Here is a 19,869-nt window from a genome sequence, read left to right on the forward strand (position 1 = left end):
TTTTGGATTTGAATTTCACCCATGGGTCTAAATGCTTATTATTATATATATAGATACAATAAATCATTTTGATTACTGTAGTTTTTTTATATTATGCTTGGAAATTACGAAGTGTGGATTATCTTTTTTAAAGATTGGTTATTTGGGGTCTCTTGCAGTTCCTTATAAATTTAATGATTGGATTGTCCACTTTTGCAAAAAGTATCCCAGTTTTGATGAGGATTGTACTGACTGTAGCGACTACTGTAGGTGATACTGCCAGCTCAATAATAGCAAGGCTTCTGACCCAGGAGAACAGTGTCCTTCCGTTATTTAGTTCTTTAACTTTAAAAAGTTTCAGTTTCCCATGTTATACAAGTATTTAACTTCCTTGGTTAAATTATGCATAGGTATTTTATCCCTTTACCTGCTGTTGTAAATAGAATTGTTCTCTTGATTTTCTTCTTGGCAGGTTTTTGTGTAGCCACCTTGTTCTCTTGAGTTTGTGTGAATTCGAATTCTCTGAAGAGTAGTTTCTTGGGCTGTCTCTGTGGCCCTTGGGTCATGTCATCTGTGAGCAGGGGCCGACTTCCAGGACAGTGATGTGGCCCCGCGGTCAGACGGGCCTCTCCATCGAGCCCTGACCTGCACAGGGAAGTTCGCAGTCTTTCTCTTTGGGGTAATGTTCGCCCTGGGTTTTTCATAAATGCTGTTTACCACGTGGAAGAATTTCCTTCTCTTCTGTGTTGTTTGGGGATTTTAGTTGGATGAGTATGCATTACAAAACATAATGCCATCTCGTCGGTGTCTACATGTGTAATTCAGTAAGCCGGATTCTATTCGAGTAGTGCCGCCATTCTCGTTATCCTTTCCGAAACCCTTCTGCCACCATCACCCCTTCCCTGCCGCCATCTTTGGTTTCTATATATTTGCTTTCGTTCATAGAAGTGAAAGCATACACTATTTGCCCTTTGGGGACTGTCTTACTTCACTAAGCTTGATGTGTCAAGGGTCACCCATGTTCAGTGTGGCAGGAAATGGAACTGAAAATGGGGCCCCCTCATATGATCACATTTTGTCTACCCATCATGTGTTGATGGACATTTTGGTTGTTTCCACCTCTTGGCTTGGCAGTGGACACGGTGTTCAGGTCTCTATGTGATCCTACCTTCACTTCCAAGTCAATGCCTGATGGGCGATCCTGAATCTGTGGTGAACTTTGTGGACAATCACAATCACCAAACTGCTTTCTACAGTGGCTGTCCCATTTTACATTCTCATCAGCAATACTGAAGGGTTCTAGTTTCTCACAATCTTACAAGATCTGTTGTTTCACTTACCAAAAATTTCGTTGTCATTTGATTTGCATCTCCCTAACAGCTGCATGAAAGATGCCCTGGTAGCAACTAACCAAATGGCCAGCAACATGAACCCACCAGCCGCTCTGGGGGAAAGATGTGGCCGCCCCTTCAGCAAAGATCACCGCCTTTGAACCCTAACCCTTTGGGGCAGTTCAAGTCCTTTGTTTAGGGCCGATAGGCGTTGCAATAGACTTGACAGCAACAGGCTGAAGACTCAGTAGTGCAGTGGTTAAGCACGTGGCTGTTTGGCGGTTCAAAGCCCCTTGCCACTCCATGGATGCAAAGACTTCCCATAAATAGTACAGCCTCGGAAGCCCTGGGGCAGCCCCGGGCTGCCCTTTAGGGTGGCTGAGTCAGAATTGCCTCCACAGCATCAGCCGTGGGTAATGATGAGCCTCTGGCTGTGTTGGTTGCCTGTTCGAATATCCTCATTCGTGGAGTGTCTGCTCAAGTGCTCTGTCTTAGTATTTTTGACTGGAAGTTTGTGCTTTCAGTAAGTTGTAGAGTCAGACTTTTTGTCACCAGATTGCCACCTTTGAGAGGCTTCAGCCTTCCTTACTACTCTGCTCTTGCATTCGGTGTGAAACCTGGGAATTTTTCTTCCCTCGACAGGTTTCTGCCTTCCAAGTGTCCGGTTTTTGCTGGTGTCACGGCATCTATTTCAGATTCCTCTAACAATACGGTCTGTCTACATTGCGCTTCCCTTTTACCTACTACACGATAGGTCATTGACGAACCAGTGTTCTCTAAGCAGTCCCATTTATCTTCGTCTTTGTTGTCACAGCTGATAATGTGTCCGCAAAAACAAGGTCCACTGCTTCCTCTTATATTTTCTTCCAAGAACTTTATGGCTTCAGTTTTTACATAAAGGGCTTCAATCTATTTTGAATTGGTTTTGCGTCTTGTGTTAGGTGTGGATCTTGATTCATTCCTTTGAATTTCAGAATCCAATTTCCCAGCCCGTTAGTGAAGATTCTTCCTTCCCTAGGGAGTGAACCTTGTTGCCCATCAGTGTACTGTAGCTGTGTGGATTTACTCTGGACTGTCAGTTCGGTTTCCTTCACCTGTGTGTGTCCTAAAGTGCCCTCCTGGAGTTGTCAGGTGCTGGCCTGCTAAGAGTCGATTCAAACCCGCCAGCTGTTCCACGGAAGAAAGATGAGGCCGGCTGCTCCCTTACAGATTTCCAGTCTCGGAAACGGTTTGGTTGCTTTGAGCCGGAATTCACTCGATGGCAGTGGGTTTGAGTTGCAGATACATGTTAGTTCACCAATACCAGGATGCTCCAATTTAGTTTTCCCATGAAAGGGAGTTGGACTTTGTTCTGTGCCATCCCTTTGCTGAGCCGGTCATGTTCTCTCCCGGTGTTCCGTAGTGCAGTCTGTCGTAGGTGGAACTACTGTGCATGCTGGGATACGCTCCACTCGATCATCATGTTGATGGCCTTTTCTCTCCCACGATGCCGGGGCTTGTTCGGGAAGTTCATAGGTCCGCACAGCCAGCATCGGTGAAGCTGGCATTCTGCAAGGCGCCCAGGGTCTGGTTTCCTGGCGTCTTTGTTGAGGATTTGTAAATATGTGTGTCCATAATGCCTAAGAAGGCTTCAGAAAGCTGCTGGAAAAGATCATGGATTTTTTCCCCACAAACCTTTGAAACCCTTCATATATTTGTCTGTAGTTTCCTTTTTTTAGGGTGTCTGCCTGACTTTGGTATCAGGGTGATGTTAGCCTCGTGGAATGAGTTGAGAAGGGTTCCCTCTTCTATTGGGGGGGGAGAGTTTAAGAAAGATTGACTTCCCTGACTCACTAATGCTCAGTGAGCGCCCCCACCCCCACCCCTGGGAAGCCTTCTCTCACTAAGTCTCTGTCAAGAGTTGACGCCTGGCGCAGCCTTGTCACATGTTGGGGTTGTTGAGAGTTTGTTTCTTCAGGAACCCATGTCAGAAACATGTATTTCCAGAAGTTTGCCCATTTTATCTGGATCTTAGGATGTTTTGTATTTCTGTAGGTTCAGTTGTCCCACTTTCATCTGCAGTTTGAAATGTCTGCATCTTCTCTCATTGTGTGTCAGGCATCCTCAAACTATGGCCCGCGGGCCACTGCGGCCTGCCAAGGACATTTATCCAGCTCTCTGGGTGTTTTTGCCCCGTTTGTTTTTTTTTACTTCAAAATAAGATATGTGCAGTGTGCATAGAAATTTGTTCATAGTTTTTTTTTTTAAAACTATTGTCCAGCCCTCCAACGGGTCTGAGGGACAGTGTTTAAGAAGTTTGAGGACCCCTGGAAAGGTTTGTTGATTTTTTGAGAGAAAAAAGCCTGGTGTGTCGAGGCTACGGGTCGGACTGCCAGGCTGCAGGTCAGCAGTTGGGAAACCCCAGCACCCCCAGGAGGAAGACGGGCTTTCTACTCCCAGCAAGCTAGTCTGGGGACCCACGGCGGCGCTGTGAGTCAGCGCTGACTCATGGCAGTGAGTTTAGTGTGATTTGGTTTTTGAAACAAATTAACTTTGGGATTTGATTCTCTGTCTGTACCGTCTGGCACGTGTTTGTGCTTCGATGGTCACCTTCCCTCTTGTTGCTGTGGTCTGGGCTGTTTTGTTTGCTCCTAAAGTTACGTGATTGATTCGGGATCGTTTCTTTCACGTGGGCAGACAGGACCCTAGGCTCCCTCCGAGCCCTGCTCTCGCTGCACCCCATTTTGATTTACCTCTAAGTATTTTCTAAGTTCTCTTTTTTAGTCTCCTTTGACCCATTGGTTGGTTAATAGTGTTTACTTTTTTATATGAGGCGGTTTTAAAAACATTGGTGGAAAATTTCCATTATCTTTGTATTCCATTTTTCCATGAAATTAAAAAAAACCCTCATTTTTGCATTTTCAAGTTCTTTGTTACCTTCAAATTCCCTTTTTTTGTGGTAGGAGAAACGGCGAATGATTTCAGTTTTTAGAATGTGATGGAGACTGGATATTGAATTTTTTCCAAGAACTTTTTTTTCCCCCCTGTGCCCCTCTTGTGTATCTTTCAGGCAGGGTGTCTGTTTCCTTTTGGGCGGTGGTGTATTATTTCCCAACTATTCGTGTGTGGGGCTCTCTCCCCGTTCATTTTAATTACAGTGCTTTTGAGTCAATTGACTCTTATAATAATCTGGTAGTAAAATTGCCACCCCAGCCCCCTTTTGGCCACTTTGCTACATTTTTCCATCTTTTTAACTTCCAGCCTAGGCGCCCTGTTGCTAACCACAAGGTCAACAGTTTGAAACCACTAGTCCCTCTGTGGCACAAAGAAAGAGACTCATGCGTGTCAACAGTGGCAGTGAATGTAAATGGACTCAGAGCACCAGTCAGGAAGAGGACCCTCTGCGGTCGCTCTAGGGTCGCTGTGAGCCAGAGTGGGCTCGACGGCTGGGGCTCCTGGTTTACCTCCCCTGTTTCTGTCTTTGGGCCGATGTGCCTTTGATAACATTGAGTCTATTTGTATTCACTGTAGGAACAGTCTCTGCCACGTTTATTTTTTTCAGTGTGTCGGATCCCTCTTTTTGTAGGCGTGAACTATGTTGACCCCTTCTCCTTTTCTGGTGTTCATGCTGAGCTACTTACTTAAAACCATGTTGTGCTTTGGGTGGGTGGGTGGTGGTGGATGTCTGAAGACGGGTAGGCACCCTAGACCTGCTCACACCATCATCTTTCCAACCTAGGAGCCTTGGTGGCGTGGTGGGGTTCCCAGAATTCTGTGACTTTAGGCAGTTAGTATAGCTAGCTTAGGAAACCGTTACTGCGTAGCTGTTCTTGCTTAAGATGCGGTGCAAGCTTTGCAGTCATACTGGGTGGGGCCCTTTTACTGGAGGCACAGTCAGCGCTGGCGTTGGGAAGCCCCCATCCTCCCCTGCTGTTTCAAGGGGAGGCCGGCTACTGCCCACCTTTGTGCCTCCCAGGTGGACTCCCAGGGCCGCGCTGGGGGGCAGGTCCTGGAGGATGGTCCAGGCCACACTGCGGGGATCCTTGCTGCCAGAGGGTGCATCTGAGGGGCTGGGCTGTCTAGCCTCCACCCCAAGGGATACAGCCTGCTTCTCCCACCCTGCCCCAGAATGCCATCCGAGTTCCTCGGGACTTTGAGGGCTGCAGCGTCCTCCGCAAGTACTTGGGTCAGCTCCACTACCTGCAGAGCCGGGTCCCCATGGGTCTGGGCCAAGAGGCTGCTGTTGCTGTCACCTGGTGAGGCCTGGCAGGCAGGGTTGGGGGTATCTGGATGGTGGAAGTGCCCTTTCCCTCACCCCCTGCCCTGGTCCCAAACTGGGGTGACTCGTCCCCTCCCCTGGGCTCTGCCAGCCCCTTCCCTCAAGCTGACTGGACAGCATGTCTGCAGGACAGAGATCTTCTCGGGCAAGGCTGTGGCCCACGAGGACATCAAGTACGAGCAGGCCTGTATCCTCTACAACCTTGGTAAGCACCTGCGCCCTGCCCATGGGAGAACAAGGCTGGACTGGCCATCAACCTGCTCAGTCAGCCTGCTTAGGGGAGTCCCTGAAGCTTCTAGATCGGGCTCCTAGGCTGGGGGTACTGAGGTCAGCCCCTCTGTTCTCTGATGCCGGCTGTTGCCAGGGTCAGAGTGGGAGACTGAGGATCTTGGCTGGACTTCTGAGCTCTCTCACTTGTTCCAATTTTGATGAGCCTGGCACAGGCCAGGCAGCCCGGGCTGTTCTGACCCCATGCCCTCTGCCTCCCCAGGGGCACTGCACTCCATGCTGGGGGCCTCGGACAAGCGAGTGTCTGAAGAGGTGAGGAGGGGAGTGAGTGGGACGTGGGATGTAGCAGCGAGGGGTACTGATTGGCCTCCTGCAGTTGGGGTAGCTAACTGCACCCGCCTCCTCTCCCTCCCAGGGCATGAAGGTCTCATGCACCCACTTCCAGTGTGCAGCTGGTGCCTTTGCCTACTTGCGGGAGCACTTCCCTCAGGCCTACAGCGTGGACATGAGCCGCCAGATCCTCACCCTCAACGTCAACCTCATGCTGGTGAGGGACTGATGACGGCCGTGCCGAGACAGGTCGTGAAGGACAAGCAGGGGCTCTGTGGGCCTCTTGGGGGCAAGTGGGTCTTTGGGTGACGGAGGTGTGCTTCTCCATTGTTGGCCCAGGGCCAGGCTCAGGAGTGCCTCTTGGAGAAGTCGATGTTGGACAACAGGAAGAGCTTTTTGGTGGCCCGCATCAGCGCCCAGGTAAGGGCAGGGCTCGATGGTGACCTTCAAGGGACTGAGGACAGGCCTTTGGCTGACCCCAGCTTCCCCGCTACCTGGGCTCCAGGTTGTAGATTATTATAAAGAGGCATGCCGAGCCTTGGAGAACCCCGAGACTGCCTCGCTGCTAGGCCGGATCCAGAAGGACTGGAAGAAGTTGGTGCAGATGAAGATCTACTACTTTGCTGCTGTGGCACACGTGAGCACTTGCGTGCCCCCCCCCCACACACACATCCACACCCCATCACGGGGAGATTGGGCGGTGGGGGAACCCCCAGTGCAGGAAACATGCACAGAATTTCTTCTCTTCCAGCTGCACATGGGGAAGCAGGCGGAAGAGCAGCAGAAGTTTGGGGAGCGGGTGAGTGCGTGCGTGGTGCCTCCTGTGAGCTCCTGCTCTGGCCTTTCCTCCACGTGGGCCGGGCCAGGCGGTCTTCGGTCTCTGGCTGCCCCATCCCCAGCCTCCTGCTGCTTCTTAATTAGAACCCAGGAGCCTGAGGCGGCCTGGTGGTTGGGGGTGTAATCTGTGGGTGAGCCGGGTGGCAACCACCTTGGAAGCCTCCCTGGCCTCCTGTCTTGGGGTACCAATGGCAGGGCTAGGAAGGGAGGCCGGGCGGCGTTGAGGTCACGTGGGAAGGACAGCAGCTCTGCCCCCTGCAGGTTGCGTACTTCCAGAGTGCCCTGGACAAGCTCAATGAAGCCATCAAGCTGGCCAAGGTAAAGTCGCAAAGGGGCCTGGCTGTCCCCTCAAATTCCCGGGGAGGAGAGCCGTTTGGGTGGGTGCCTGGCGGCGCTGGGCTGGTGCTGAGGCCGGCCCCTCCCCTCCAGGGCCAGCCAGACACGGTGCAGGACGCACTTCGCTTCGCTATGGATGTCATTGGAGGAAAGTGAGTCTGCGGGTGGCTCTGCTTCTCTGTATTCCCACAGCTCTCATCCCCTGCCCCACCCCCTTTGTTCTTGAGAGGCTGGGTACTGGATTTCTGCCGATCCTTAGACTCCTGACTCCAGGTTTACCCACCCCAGGTACAATTCTGCCAAGAAAGACAATGACTTCATCTACCATGAGGCAGTCCCAGCACTGGATACCCTTCAGGCTGTCAAAGGTCAGGAGCTGAGGAGAGGCTGAGGATGGGGTAGGGTTGAAGATCTGGCGGGGGTGGGGGAGGTTTGAGAGGGGGCTAGCTAGAACAGTGGCACAAACGTTCTAGGACTCTGCGGGAGCCTTAACGCCACAGGTTTTTTCCCCAGGAGCCCCTTTGGTGAAGCCATTGCCAGTGAACCCCACAGACCCTGCTGTCACGGGCCCGGACATCTTTGCCAAACTGGTGCCCATGGCTGCCCATGAGGCCTCGTCATTGTACAGGTGGGAGGGAGGGAGGGGCCAGCCTGCTCATGGCACAAGTGGCCTCTGGGTATAGAGACCACAGACCCTCCCTGCTCCGTTGCTTTCCCTGCAGTGAGGAAAAGGCGAAGCTGCTTCGGGAAATGATGGCCAAGATTGAGGACAAAAATGAGGTCTTAGAGTGAGTGCGGGGCAGGGGTTGGGGAGGCCTGCCCTGGCAGGGGAGAACGGGCTAGTACCCACCCGATCCTGTTGTCTCCACAGCCAGTTCATGGATTCCATGCAGCTGGACCCAGAGACAGTGGACAACCTGGATGTGTACAGCCACATCCCACCCCCGCTCATGGAGAAGTGTGCAGCTCTCAGCGTGCGGCCCGACACCGTCCGGAACCTCGTCCAGTCCATGCAAGGTGAGTGTGGATCAGAGCCAGCCCGTGGGAGCGCTTCATACAGGAGGAGGCCCTGGAACAAGCATTCACTTTGTGACTGTCCCTGTGGCAGCAGGGCAGTAGAGTCTGGTCTGCCTGCCTCAGGCCTGGTGTTGTGCATGTGCCCTCCTGCCCAGTGCTGTCAGGTGTGTTCACGGATGTGGAAGCCTCTCTGAAGGACATCCGGGAGCTGCTGGAGGAGGAGGAGCTGCTGGAGCAAAAGTTCCAGGAGGCAGTGGGCCAGGCAGGAGCCAGCCCAGCAGCCTCCAAGACTGAGCTGGCGGAAGTGAGGCGAGAATGGGCCAAATACATGGAGGTCCACGAGAAGGCCTCCTTCACCAACAGTGAGCTGCACCGTGCCATGAACCTGCATGTTGGCAACCTGCGCCTGCTCAGCGGGCCTCTGGACCAGGTCCGCGCAGCTCTGCCCACACCAGCCCTCACCCCAGGTAAGCCTCACCAGCCCTCGGGAGATGTGGAGCTGGGGGCTTTTCAGCTCTCATCGAGCACTGCTGTCCCCAGAGGACAAGGCCGTGCTGCAGAACCTGAAGCGCATCCTGGCCAAGGTGCAGGAGATGCGGGACCAGCGCCTGTCCTTGGAACAGCAGCTGCGAGAGCTCATCCAGAAGGATGACATCACTGCCTCACTGGTCACCACAGACCACTCGGAGATGAAGGTGGGTGAGCAGGGGGGCCTCCAACTCTGAGCCTGCCCTTAGGTGGTGTGGACCCTGAGTGTCCTCAATCCTCCTCCTCAGAAGCTGTTTGAAGAGCAGCTCAAGAAGTACGACCAGCTGCGGGTGTACCTGGAGCAGAACCTGGCTGCCCAGGACAACGTCCTCCGAGCGCTGACTGAGGCCAATGTGCAGTATGCTGCTGTGCGGCGGGTGCTCAGCGATCTAGACCAAAAGTCAGTGCCCGGCCCGGTGCTGCCCCGCCCAAGCCACTCCCTCACCCCTCACCCCTCACCTCATGCTGGCCCTCTCCCTGGCCAGGTGGAACTCCACCCTCCAGACCCTGGTGGCCTCCTGTGAAGCCTACGAGGACCTGATGAAGAAGTCCCAGGAGGGCAAGGACTTCTATGCAGACCTGGAGAGCAAGGTGGCTGCTCTCCTGGAGCGAGCCCAGTCCACATGCCAGGCCCGAGAGGCTGCCCGTCAGCAGCTCCTTGACAGGTGGGTGGGGCCCCAATGGGGGTGGGGTGCCAGGCTGGGCCTGAGCTGGTTTGATGGGGTGCTGGTTCCACTCCTTCCTTGCCCCACAGGGAGCTCAAGAAGAAGCCGCCACCTCGGCCCACAGCCCCCAAACCACTACTGGCCCGTAGAGAGGAGGGTGAGGCGGCAGAGCCGGGAGACCTTCCTGAGGAGCTGCGCAGCCTGGCCCCTGACATGGTGGCTGGCCCCCGGCCGCCAGACACCTTCATGGGAACAGCTGCCCCCCTCCACTTCCCTCCCGGCCCCTTCCCCAGTGCCACAGGTCCAGGACCTCACTATCTTCCAGGTCCTCTGCCCCATGGTACCTACTCAGGCCCCCCACTGCTACCGCCCAGGCATCCCCAGGTCCCAGCACACCCTGCTGTGGCCGTGGCCCCTGGGCCTGCCCTCTATCCACCCCCCGCCTACACCCCTGAGCTGGGCCTTGTACCCCGATCCTCCCCACAGCACGGGGTGGTGAGCAGTCCCTACATGGGAGTAGGGCCACCCCCACCTGTTGCAGGCCTGCCCTCGGCCCCACCTCCCCAGTTCTCAGGCCCAGAGGTGGCCATAGGGGTCCGGCCAGCCACTACCACTGTGGATAGTATCCAAGCCCCAATTCCCAGCCACCCGGCACCAAGGCCAAACCCTGCCCCTGCTCCCCCCCAGCACTGCTTCCCAGTGCCTCCCCCCTACCCCTACCCTATGGGAGCCAAGCCCCCCCTCCCGGTGCCCCCAGCCCAGCACCACTTTCCTCCCAGGGTCCCCACAGCTTTTTCAGCCCCAAGGGTTGCCCCGCAACCCCACCCCTCTCGAGTAGCATTCGGGCCCCAGCCCCCCCAGCAGCCCCTTCCACTCCCACATCCACACCTTTTCCCACCCCAGGCCCCAGGCCCCCTTCTTCCACAGCCCCACTTCCCCTTTGCCCCTCAGCCAGGAGTCCTGGGGCAGCTGCCACCCCCCATGCACACCCAGCTGTATCAAGGCCCTGCTCAGGACCCTCTGCCTCCCCGCTCGGGGGCTCTGCCTTTCCCCAGCCCTGCCCCCCCGCAACCTCCCCATCCCACCCTGGCGTATGCCACTGCCCCTGCCCCCAGGCCCCTGGGCCCCCAGGCAGCTCCACTCTCTATTAGAGGCCCCCCACCTGTCAGCCAGCCGGCCCCAAGCCCCCACCCGGTGCCTTCACCTGCCCCGTCACCAGGGCCTGGCCCACTCACCCCTCGGCCCCCTGCAGCAGAGCCACCCCCGTGCCTGCGGCGAGGCTCCGCTGCTGCAGACCTGCTCTCCTCCAGCCCCGAGAGCCAGCATGGGGGTGCCCAGCCTCCAGGGGGTGGGCAGCCCCTGCTGCAGCCCACCAAGGTGGACGCCACCGAGGGCCGGCGGCCCCAGGCTCTGCAGCTGATTGAGCAGGACCCCTATGAGCACCCTGAGAGGCTGCGGCAGCTGCAGCAGGAGCTGGAGGCTTTCCGGGGCCAACTGTGGGACACCGCTGCTCTGGACACCACCTGGCGGGAGCTGCAGGATGCGCAGGAGCACGATGCCCGGGGCCGTTCCATCGCCATTGCCCGCTGCTACTCCCTCAAGAACAGGCACCAGGATGTCATGCCCTACGACAGTAACCGGGTGGTGCTGCGCTCGGGCAAGGACGACTACATCAATGCCAGCCGTGTGGAGGGGCTCTCGCCCTACTGCCCGCCCCTGGTGGCCACCCAGGCCCCCCTGCCTGGCACGGCTGCTGACTTCTGGCTCATGGTGCATGAGCAGAAAGTGTCCGTCATTGTCATGCTCCTGTCTGAAGCAGAGATGGAGAAGGTGAGCGGCAGGGTGGGGCAATAGCCTGCCTGTGAGGACATGGGGGTGCAAGGGCCCCGGCAGACCCGCTTGTCTGCCCACAGCAAAAGGTGACGCGCTACTTCCCCACGGAGCGGGGCCAGTCCATGGTGCACGGGCCCCTGAGCCTGGCCCTGAGCAGCGTCCGTGCCACCGAAACCCATGTGGAACGTGTGCTGAGCCTCCAGTTCCGGGACCAGAGCCTCAAGCGTTCCCTGGTGCACCTGCACTTCCCCACTTGGCCTGAGCTGTGAGCCTGCCCTGGGTTGGGAGGGCGAGTGGGGAGGGTTGACCCCGTCCAGACCTGGTTCATGACCCTGCCCTCCCCGCAGAGGCCTGCCTGACAGCCCCAGCAACCTTCTGCGCTTCATCCAGGAGGTGCACACACACTGCCTACACCAGCGACCCCTGCACACGCCCATAGTTGTGCACTGCAGGTGAGGAGCAGGGGCAGCAGCTGCCGAGGGTCCCCATGGGCCCCCCGTGTGGCCTTACATGTTCCCCTCTGCCACAGCTCTGGTGTGGGCCGCACGGGTGCCTTTGCCCTACTCTACGCAGCAGTGCAGGAGGTGGAGGCTGGGAATGGGATCCCGGAGCTGCCTCAACTGGTGCGGCGCATGCGGCAGCAGAGGAAACACATGCTGCAGGAGAAGGTGAGGCCTGCCCACCCAGGTGGGGCCCGGCCCTCTGCCCTAGGGTGGCCAGGCTCTGCCCACTGACCGGCCTGTTCCCCCTCCAGCTGCACTTGCGGTTCTGTCACGAGGCCGTGGTGAGACACGTGGAGCAGGTCCTGCAGCGCCATGGCATGCCCCCCCCCTGCAAGCCCCTGGCCAGCACAGGCACTAGCCAGAAGGTGAGGAGGGGGCCTCTGAGGTTTACTGGGCTTGCCTGCTCCAGCCTCTAAGCCCCCTCCTCACCCGCATCTGTTCCACTAGAACCACCTGCCTCAGGACTCCCAGGACCTGGTCCTTGGCGGGGATGTGCCCATCAGTTCTATCCAGGCCACCATCGCCAAGCTCAGCATTCGGCCACCTGGAGCCTTGGAGCCCCCGGTTGCCAGTCTGCCGGGCCCTGCAGACCCCCCAGGCCAGCCTCCACTCAGTCTGACAGAACCTTCCCAGCTCCCACCCTCCTCACCCCCTCCACCCTCTCCCATGCCCGAGGACCCCCAGCCTGTGGAGGAGCTTCCAGTGCCTGAAACCCCCAGCCCAGGGCCCCCCTCTTCCTCCCTGGAGCTGCTGGCCTCCCTGACTCCGGAGGCCTTCTCCTTGGACAGCTCCCTGAGGGGGAAGCAGCGGATGAGCAAGCAGAACTTCCTGCAGGCCCACAACGGGCAGGGTCTCCGGGCAGCCCGGCCTGCTGACGACCCCCTGAGCCTTCTGGATCCACTCTGGACGCTCAACAAGACCTGAATAGGCTCCACCTGCCTGGTCTGTACACTACTTCATCTCCGGTGCCCCCCACCCCTGGGCCCTTCAGAATGGGCACGTCTCCTCCCGTTTCCTGCTGCCTTTAGCCTTGGTCTCTCTGGTGGGGAAGCATCAGAAACCTTGAGTGAGGTTCTGTGCCTCTGTGGGACCTGACCATTTTTTTTCCAGCTCTTTGCGATGGAAACAATAAACAAACCTGTTCTGTGCCGAGTGTCCCTCCGGGGCCAGCTCATGCTCAGCTCTGCAATGGCCCACACTGCCATCGAGTCCGTTCCCTGGAGGGTTTCTGAGACTGTAAGCCTCCCCTTTGTCCCACACAGCGGCTGGTGGGTTTGAACTGAACCATATCCACATGAGCCAGGAGCTCTCTGGGAAGAAGTGCCTTCACAAGCCTGTACCAGTTTGGTTTAAAAAAAACAAACAGTTTTATTTTGGAGGCAGCAGGGCAGGTACTCTGTCCTTCCCTGCAGCCTCAGTCCAGTGCATCGACTGCCTTCAGTCCAGTTTCTCCAGCACAGAGGGCACATAGACCAGGCTGAGCTCACTGCCGAAATTGCAGACAATGGCCGAGTTGTCCAGCACCAGGATCTGGCGGGCAGGCTGGGCCTCACTGCTCTTTCCCAAGTAGACAGTCTGCAACAGGTCCCCGTAGTTTAGGTCCCAAAAGGAGACACAGCCTTGCCCACCAGTCACCAGCAGGTTGTCTGAGATGACACCCAAGCTCGCACCGCAGCCTAGGTCCTGGAGGCAGTAAGACAGGTTCAGTGCCAGGAAGGCCTCTCAGACAGAGGCAAGAATCCTGCCCTCTACCCTCAACCCATCTACCTGCTGAATAGAATAGAGCTTGATGCTGGTGCTGCGGTCCCAGATGCTAATGAGGTCATCCAGGCCGCTACTGATGACGCAGGAGGCAGTACAGGTGAGGGAGGTCACATCCCCACGGTGGGCGAACATGTGGCTGACGCGGCTTCCAGTCAGCACGTCCCACAGGCAGATAGCCCCATCTTGGCCTCCACTAGCCAGCACCATGGTCTGAGGGACATCCAAGAGGGCTGGTCAGGGACTGCGTTTTGGACACGGTGCCCCCCTGCCTTCTGGAAGGCACTGGAGGGCCAGGAGTTGGATGGGTGCCTGCAGCCTTCCCCAGGCCTTTACCTGGTCAATGTACACGGTGGTGACAGCCCCTGAATGGCCCTGCAGGGTAAAGAGACAGCACGAGTCTTCCAGCCGGAACACCTGAAACAGGGCAGGCAGCTCATGAGCCCCAGCACAGCCTTAGCCTTTCTTCCCAGGTAACTCACACAGCTGCCCTCCAGCCAAGACCATGGTGGGCTCACTCTCAGGGTGTGGTCTTGACTCCCAGTGACGAGGCGCCCGGCAGCGGCCTTCAGAGCCGTGATGGGCTTCTGGTGAGCACAGGGCACTGTGTGGGTCAGGCGGCAGGCCACCAAACCACTGCTGCTGTACACGGGGGAGGTGGGGACGCTGCCTCGCCCTGGAGCCCCTGGGGGAAGAGGTCATGTGAGGGGTCTCTGCGAGCACCTTGGGGGCTGCCTCCCCACACTCGACAAGCTGGCCCTCTGACCTCGGAACTGCAGGGGGCTGAGGGCAGTGTGGGTCTCCAAGGAGAAGAAATCGAGGGAGCCATTGAGCCGGGCAGCCACAATCCTGAAAAAGAGGCGCTGCCAGGGTGCCCCTCCCTCAGCCCGCTCAGGGATGAGGGGGCAGGAGGGCCCTGGCCCAGAGCAGGCTGCAATTCCAGCAGCTGACCTCAGTCCTGTCCCTCTGTAAAATGGGGACAGCAATACAGTCGCCACCTAGGGGGCCTCCCCACAGGATTCTAGAGAACACATCTACTCTAGCCCCTCCCACTGTCTCCTTCCCTCCCTCTCCCCTCCCCTAAACCCCTTAGGTACCATAGGCTTCCCCTGAAGCTAAAAGCCATGCAGCAGGGAGGGTTCCCAGCAGCCTTGGGGAGGCCAGGGCACTGGGCTGGAGCTGTGCTCAAGAGCTGGACCACAATGACCCAGCAGTGGGCAGTGGCTAGGGCACAGGGCACCCATCCGAATGAAGGCTCCTGCTCTAGCTCAGATGGCAGCCAGCCAAAGGCAGGCGGGAGGTAGGTTCTAAGAGGGTGGTGTTTCTGAAGGTAAGACGCAGCTGATGAGTTTCAGGGTGAGGAATGGGGCGTTTCCACTCCGCTAAGGAAGTGACCCAGACCATGACACTGCTCAGTTGTCATCCCTGGTTCCCAGGTGCGGCGCAGGGCCCCACCTCGCTTACCTTCTGTCAAGGAAGACGAGGGCCGTGATGCCTGAGGAGACCTCCTCACTGCTGCAGCAGAGGCCCCCCTCAATGGCGTCCCACACCTGCAACCACAACTCGTAAACACCTGCCCTCCCCGCACCGTGAAGCCTGCGGGCCCGCCCACCGGCCCTGCCCACCTCCAGCCGGCCACTGCTCCGCCCCACCACGACCAGGCTGCCCTGCAGCTCCAGGCTCCAGATGGACCCGTCCGCGCTGGGGGCCCAGACAGGAGAGGGGCCCTTCTCTGGAGATGCGGCCCCTTCCTCCTCGGAGGCCAGCGGCAGTGCAGGCGAGGGCGGCAGCCTCTCCTCCTGGTACACCCGCTGCACCAGGAGGCTGAAGTCGTAGCCTCGGGTGTCTGGAGCCCGCCCACAGCCAGCCCGGTGCCGGGGCTCAGGCTGGGTGGGCTCGGGGGGCTGCAGGCGCGACTGTGCTGAGAAGTTGGTGTCGATGAGGCTGGTGAGGTCTGGCTGGTCCTCGAAGAGGGAAGGTGGCAGAGGGCCCCGGTGGTGGAGCTGCAGCGGGGGACTGTCCCCAGACTCCTCCGGGCCACCCTTCCCGCCGTCGGACAGCCGCTCCCAACTCTCCTGAGCCTCAAACACGCTGCCAACACCACTGTCCTGGCGCTGCCTGCTGGTGGGCCCAGAGGAGAATTGAGGCAGGGTGGAGGCATTGGTCGGGGGAGGGGGGCAGAGGAGGGGGTTAGGGGTGAGGCAGAGGGGAGGTGGAGGCCGCACCTACCCAGGGCGTGGGATTCGTGTGAGGCAGTCCCCGGTCTGGGCATCCCACACACACACGTGGCCCGCCAGACAGCAGCTCACCAACAGCATACCATCGCTGGCCAGACACTCAATGTCCTGGGGGTTGGGAGGGGCACTGCTGTGGGCCTGGCTGTGGGCACACCACCCCCTGGCTGCTGCCAGCACTCACCATGAGGTGCCCGCGCAGCACCAGGGGCACGATCTCGGTCTCGGGAGGCGCGTAGCCATAGTCGTCACAGGGCAGCTCCCCACGCTTCCTCCTGCCGGGCCTACCGGGCTGCCCGTAGTTGCGGGGACACAGCACGCGGTACAGGCAGAGCAGCAGCAGCACCAGCACGATGCCCGCAGCCAGGCCGAGCGCCGCAACCCTGTGCCCATGGAGAGGGGCTGTCAGGCCTGCCTGCCCGCCTGCCCTCCGCAGCCCAGCTGTGCCCGGTCATGAGCCTTACTTGTACAGGGTGATGTCTCTGTGGGCCTGCGTCCCACCAGGTCCCTTGGGGTTGGTCTCCCAGAGCCCACTGTATGCAGGGCCGGGCCCCAAGGGCGGCCAGGCACTTTGGCCATCCTGTGGATGCCGCCCCTCCAGAGCTTCCCTTGGGTTCAGGCGGAGGGTGACGGGGATGACAGGCAGCAAGCTGATGTACCTTGGACGGGGGACAGGTGGGCCTCAGAAGGGAGACCTGAGGAGGTTGCCCCCTGCTGCTGCCCCGCCCTCCCTAGCTCAACAAGTCAGGTCTGTTGTAGTCCCAGTCCCAGAAATCCAGCCCCCACCCTGCCACCATCCCACCCAGGGCCAAGGCCTTCTCTCCCTGCAGAGTGGGCAACCAAGCGGGTGGGTCCCACTCTGGCCATGGGGCTGGCAGCCCCCCGGGAGCCCCAGGGCAAAGACCCAGGGCTTCTCTGTGGAAATGGCAGCTGCTTGGAGCGCAGCTCCTACCCTTACCCCTTGTGGGTTGTTTTAAATTGTGTGGAAGAAAATGCAGAGTTCACACCAGCGGGTCTCCCTAGGCAAACGGACAGGGACTCACCTCTTGGCCAGTGTGATGTTGTAGTAGCTGAACAGGGTGGGCCAGTGGCGGAAGGACAGTTTCCTCCAGAGTTCCTCATCCTCAGGCCCCCAGGTGACCTCTGGGCCTGGGCTGTCAGGGACACCTTCGGCCGGACCCACGGGTCCAGGTGGCTCCCTGAGTGATGTCTGGTTCTCGGCTGGCTTAGGGGGGTCAGGTGGGAAGATGGAGAAGGCAGGGTCTGGGTGGCTGGCGGGCAGCACCCCGCTGGGCACAGGCACGGGAGCCAAGGCACCTTCACCCAATGGACTCTGTTCTGTCACCTGGGCAGCAAGGTAGGTCCGCAGCCCTGCTGGATCTGTGTACACCAGGATGCCAATCCACACGACAGTGCCAGCCTGCAGTTGGGCATTGGGTGGGGGCTCAGTAGGAAGAGTGGGCAGCTGCAGCCCCCAGCTGCCTTAGCCCTCTGCTGCCGAGCGACCCCTTCCCCCATCCCTGGCCACTCTTTCCACAGGCGGGGGTGTGGTGGGGTGGGGGGAGGGGCTGGGTTTCCCAGACCTGCCCCACCCCCAGCCAAGCCTCAGCTGTTTGTGGGGTCAGCAGGTGCCCCGAGCCCCAGTCCTGGGAGGGCCTGGCCTCAAACCCCGCTTCAATCACCTCGCTCTACTCCTGACTGCCTGCCCGGCCTGTGCTTTATCACTGAGGCTTGCCCCCGGTGGAGCAGACCCATGGGAAAGAACTTGTGGCCGTGAGCTGGTTTGCCCGTGACCCCAGCTAGCAGGCTCCTCCCCGGGCTGCCCTGGGCCTGGGGGAGGGAACAGCTCTTCCCCATGAGGACCTGGGGCCTGTGTCCCCCAGAGGTGGCTCATCCTCTCAGAAACAAGCAGGGCCTGGGAAGGGAGCACATCGTGGCTGAAGACCAGCCCCTGCTGGAAGCGCAGGTACCATGATGAGGCGCTGAGCCAGGCGGGTGCGGGCCAGGAAGTAGACAACGCGCAGCCTCTTCGGGAGCCGCAGGTTCCGGAAGGAGGACGGTTGCAGCGTAATGGTGTGGGGTGTGGATGGCCGCAGGGCCGATGACCGCTCGTGACGTGCTGTGCGCCCCAGTGGCTTGGCGTGGGGCAGGCAGGCCTCTGGGGGGAGCCGCTTATTTAGGTCTGCCAGCTGTGGAGGGGCAGTGGTCAGGGCCTGGGTGTCTCTCTGGCCCAGAGGACCCCCGTCCATCCCTCTGTCCTCGGGGCTGGGAAGAGAGGCCGGGCCGGGTTCACCCCCTTACTTCCATGCGGCGAATGTCAATGGACAGGACCGTGGTGAAGAACAACATCTGGAGGAAGAAGTCGGACACCAGCCCCACGACGGCAAAGAGACAGAACTCCTGGAGAAAATCAGAGGGGGGGCATTACCTCCTGGTCCTGAACCCCAGAGAGCAGCTCCCTCCCTGCCCAAGGGGCCTCAGAAGGAGATTGGGGGTGGGCACAGCAGAGGTGGCAGCAGGCCCAGGGACTCCCGGAATCTAGAGTGGCCAATCACCACCAGGGGGCAGCAGAGAACCCACACCTCAGGGTGGGTGTGCTCCCTGAATCCTCAGGTCTCCAGAGAGGAAGCCACACTGTCTTGGGTGGGAACCTCTGGGACCCCCCCACCCCCACCTGCTCTCCACGGAGTAGCTGGCCAACACCTTCCAGAACAGAGGGGTGGGAGGGGGCCCCTGGCCCAACTTGGGCTCTGAGATGGTTGAAGGTGGGTGAATGCTGAATCTCAGGGATGGAGCCGGTACAGAGGGGCAGAAACTGACTGCCTCAAAACTGGGGGTGGTGACAGTGATCACTCTGGGATGTCCTGTCTCCGTCTTGCCTGCCCCTGGCACCCCTCACCATGCCAGCTGGCACATCCGGAGGCTGCTGGGCCAGACTACAGACCATGCTCCTGGCCACCTGGGGCTAAATCTGGAGCCCTGCTCACCTCCGAGCACCCCACACAGAGCAGGCCTAGCGCCCTGGGGGAAGGTGGGGAGTGACAATTGCATCATGCCCCCCCTCTGCCCCAGGACAGTCAGCAACAAGGTGGGGTCCTGACTCAGTACTAGCCCCAACTCAGGGCCATGGGCGGCCCCCATGGAAGGAGGATGGAGTCAGAGGCTCCACCCTCTGCCTACTCTGAGCCAGCCCAGCGCCTGCCTTAGCTCCTGAGTTCCAGCAGCCAGGATGGAGTAACCCACCAGGGCCACTGAGTGCCTTACAGAACAGGATACCCCATCTCAGGTGGGGCTGGCACCACAGTGGGTGCACCCTGCCCATGGGCGCACAGCTGCGGACAGTTCTGGCCCCAGAGGGGCCTGCATGACAGGGGCCTTACCTGGATGGCAGGCACTAGGGTGAAGTAGCCAATGAGGATGATGCCCAGCTCCGTGGCCACATTCTTCATGATGGACCAGCTCTCGTTGCTGAGGCCTGCAGCAGAGCAGGCCAGGGGGGCCTGCGAGTTAGCACATAGCCCGGGGCACCGAGAACCCTACCTGCCCCCTCCCCCCCACCTCCCCACCCGTGCTGTTAGGGCACATGGCTGCTGCAGGATGAAGGGACCAGGGAGACCTCGGCTCTCAGGAGACAGACGAGCTAGCCTGAGAGAAAACCCAGGGCCTCCCACTCAACCAGCCTCCATGTGGGCACAGCCAGGAGCTGCCTGCCCCTCCCCCGCACAGAGCCTGGGCCAGGAGTTGCCTCCTAGTGTATCCCCTCGTCACTGCACCTCCACATCTCACTCGGGGCCTGGCTCCTCAGAGAAGCTTCTAGAGGGTGCATGACTACTCCTGGTCCTCCCAAACTGGATCAGGAGGAGGTTCCAGGCCAGGCCTCCAGTGGGGGCTCTCTCTCTCTCTTCTTGATTTCCTCAGAACCCCAAGGCGTCTACCAGTGAGCTCTGAGGGGGCTTTTCTGACGCCAGAGAGGCCAGTGTGAGAGGCAGGAAGAGCAGCCCAGGCGAAAGGCAGCTGCCACACACCCGG

General features: G+C 58.9%; 2 protein-coding genes across 6 annotated transcripts in view; one reads left to right on the top strand and one right to left on the bottom strand.

The window, feature by feature from the left end:
• The window catches only part of PTPN23 (protein tyrosine phosphatase non-receptor type 23), a 38,528-nt gene extending 25,534 nt beyond the window's left edge, over positions 1-12,994 (top strand). The window contains exons 3-25 of one of the 3 annotated variants that reach the window (XM_004703989.2): positions 5,418-5,545; positions 5,697-5,773; positions 6,059-6,108; positions 6,212-6,343; positions 6,466-6,546; positions 6,632-6,763; positions 6,878-6,925; positions 7,225-7,281; positions 7,393-7,451; positions 7,588-7,667; positions 7,813-7,927; positions 8,022-8,087; positions 8,171-8,316; positions 8,472-8,783; positions 8,857-9,011; positions 9,093-9,244; positions 9,330-9,509; positions 9,599-11,339; positions 11,423-11,607; positions 11,690-11,794; positions 11,872-12,010; positions 12,097-12,210; positions 12,293-12,994. In XM_004703989.2, the coding sequence (XP_004704046.1) occupies positions 5,418-5,545; positions 5,697-5,773; positions 6,059-6,108; positions 6,212-6,343; positions 6,466-6,546; positions 6,632-6,763; positions 6,878-6,925; positions 7,225-7,281; positions 7,393-7,451; positions 7,588-7,667; positions 7,813-7,927; positions 8,022-8,087; positions 8,171-8,316; positions 8,472-8,783; positions 8,857-9,011; positions 9,093-9,244; positions 9,330-9,509; positions 9,599-11,339; positions 11,423-11,607; positions 11,690-11,794; positions 11,872-12,010; positions 12,097-12,210; positions 12,293-12,769 (4,731 nt within the window). In that variant the 3' untranslated portion in view covers positions 12,770-12,994. Of the gene's footprint in view, positions 1-5,417; positions 5,546-5,659; positions 5,774-6,058; positions 6,109-6,211; positions 6,344-6,465; positions 6,547-6,631; positions 6,764-6,877; positions 6,926-7,224; positions 7,282-7,392; positions 7,452-7,587; positions 7,668-7,812; positions 7,928-8,021; positions 8,088-8,170; positions 8,317-8,471; positions 8,784-8,856; positions 9,012-9,092; positions 9,245-9,329; positions 9,510-9,598; positions 11,340-11,422; positions 11,608-11,689; positions 11,795-11,871; positions 12,011-12,096; positions 12,211-12,292 lie in introns of all 3 variants that reach the window. The other 2 variants (XM_045297453.1, XM_045297454.1) reach the window with 2 other exon arrangements.
• Positions 12,995-13,188: 194 nt separating this feature from the next.
• Positions 13,189-19,869, bottom strand: part of LOC101641616 (SREBF chaperone) — a 36,976-nt gene continuing 30,295 nt past the window's right edge. Inside the window, exons 9-23 of one of the 3 annotated variants that reach the window (XM_045297504.1) lie at positions 19,221-19,315; positions 18,142-18,240; positions 17,811-18,029; positions 17,186-17,260; positions 16,884-17,065; positions 16,305-16,499; positions 16,025-16,223; positions 15,836-15,951; positions 15,232-15,727; positions 15,071-15,156; positions 14,373-14,455; positions 14,125-14,291; positions 13,943-14,023; positions 13,613-13,819; positions 13,189-13,528 (exon numbers count right to left, since the gene is read on the bottom strand). In XM_045297504.1, the coding sequence (XP_045153439.1) occupies positions 13,283-13,528; positions 13,613-13,819; positions 13,943-14,023; positions 14,125-14,291; positions 14,373-14,455; positions 15,071-15,156; positions 15,232-15,727; positions 15,836-15,951; positions 16,025-16,223; positions 16,305-16,499; positions 16,884-17,065; positions 17,186-17,260; positions 17,811-18,029; positions 18,142-18,240; positions 19,221-19,315 (2,546 nt within the window). In that variant the 3' untranslated portion in view covers positions 13,189-13,282. Of the gene's footprint in view, positions 13,529-13,612; positions 13,820-13,942; positions 14,024-14,124; positions 14,292-14,372; positions 14,456-15,070; positions 15,157-15,231; positions 15,728-15,835; positions 15,952-16,024; positions 16,224-16,304; positions 16,500-16,883; positions 17,261-17,810; positions 18,030-18,141; positions 18,241-19,220; positions 19,316-19,869 lie in introns of all 3 variants that reach the window. The other 2 variants (XM_030887598.2, XM_004703988.3) reach the window with 2 other exon arrangements.

This window comes from Echinops telfairi, unplaced genomic scaffold (genome assembly GCF_000313985.2).
Source record: "Echinops telfairi isolate 266 unplaced genomic scaffold, ASM31398v2 ScPeMD7_7420;HRSCAF=8458, whole genome shotgun sequence".
Classification (NCBI taxonomy): Eukaryota; Metazoa; Chordata; class Mammalia; order Afrosoricida; family Tenrecidae; genus Echinops; species Echinops telfairi.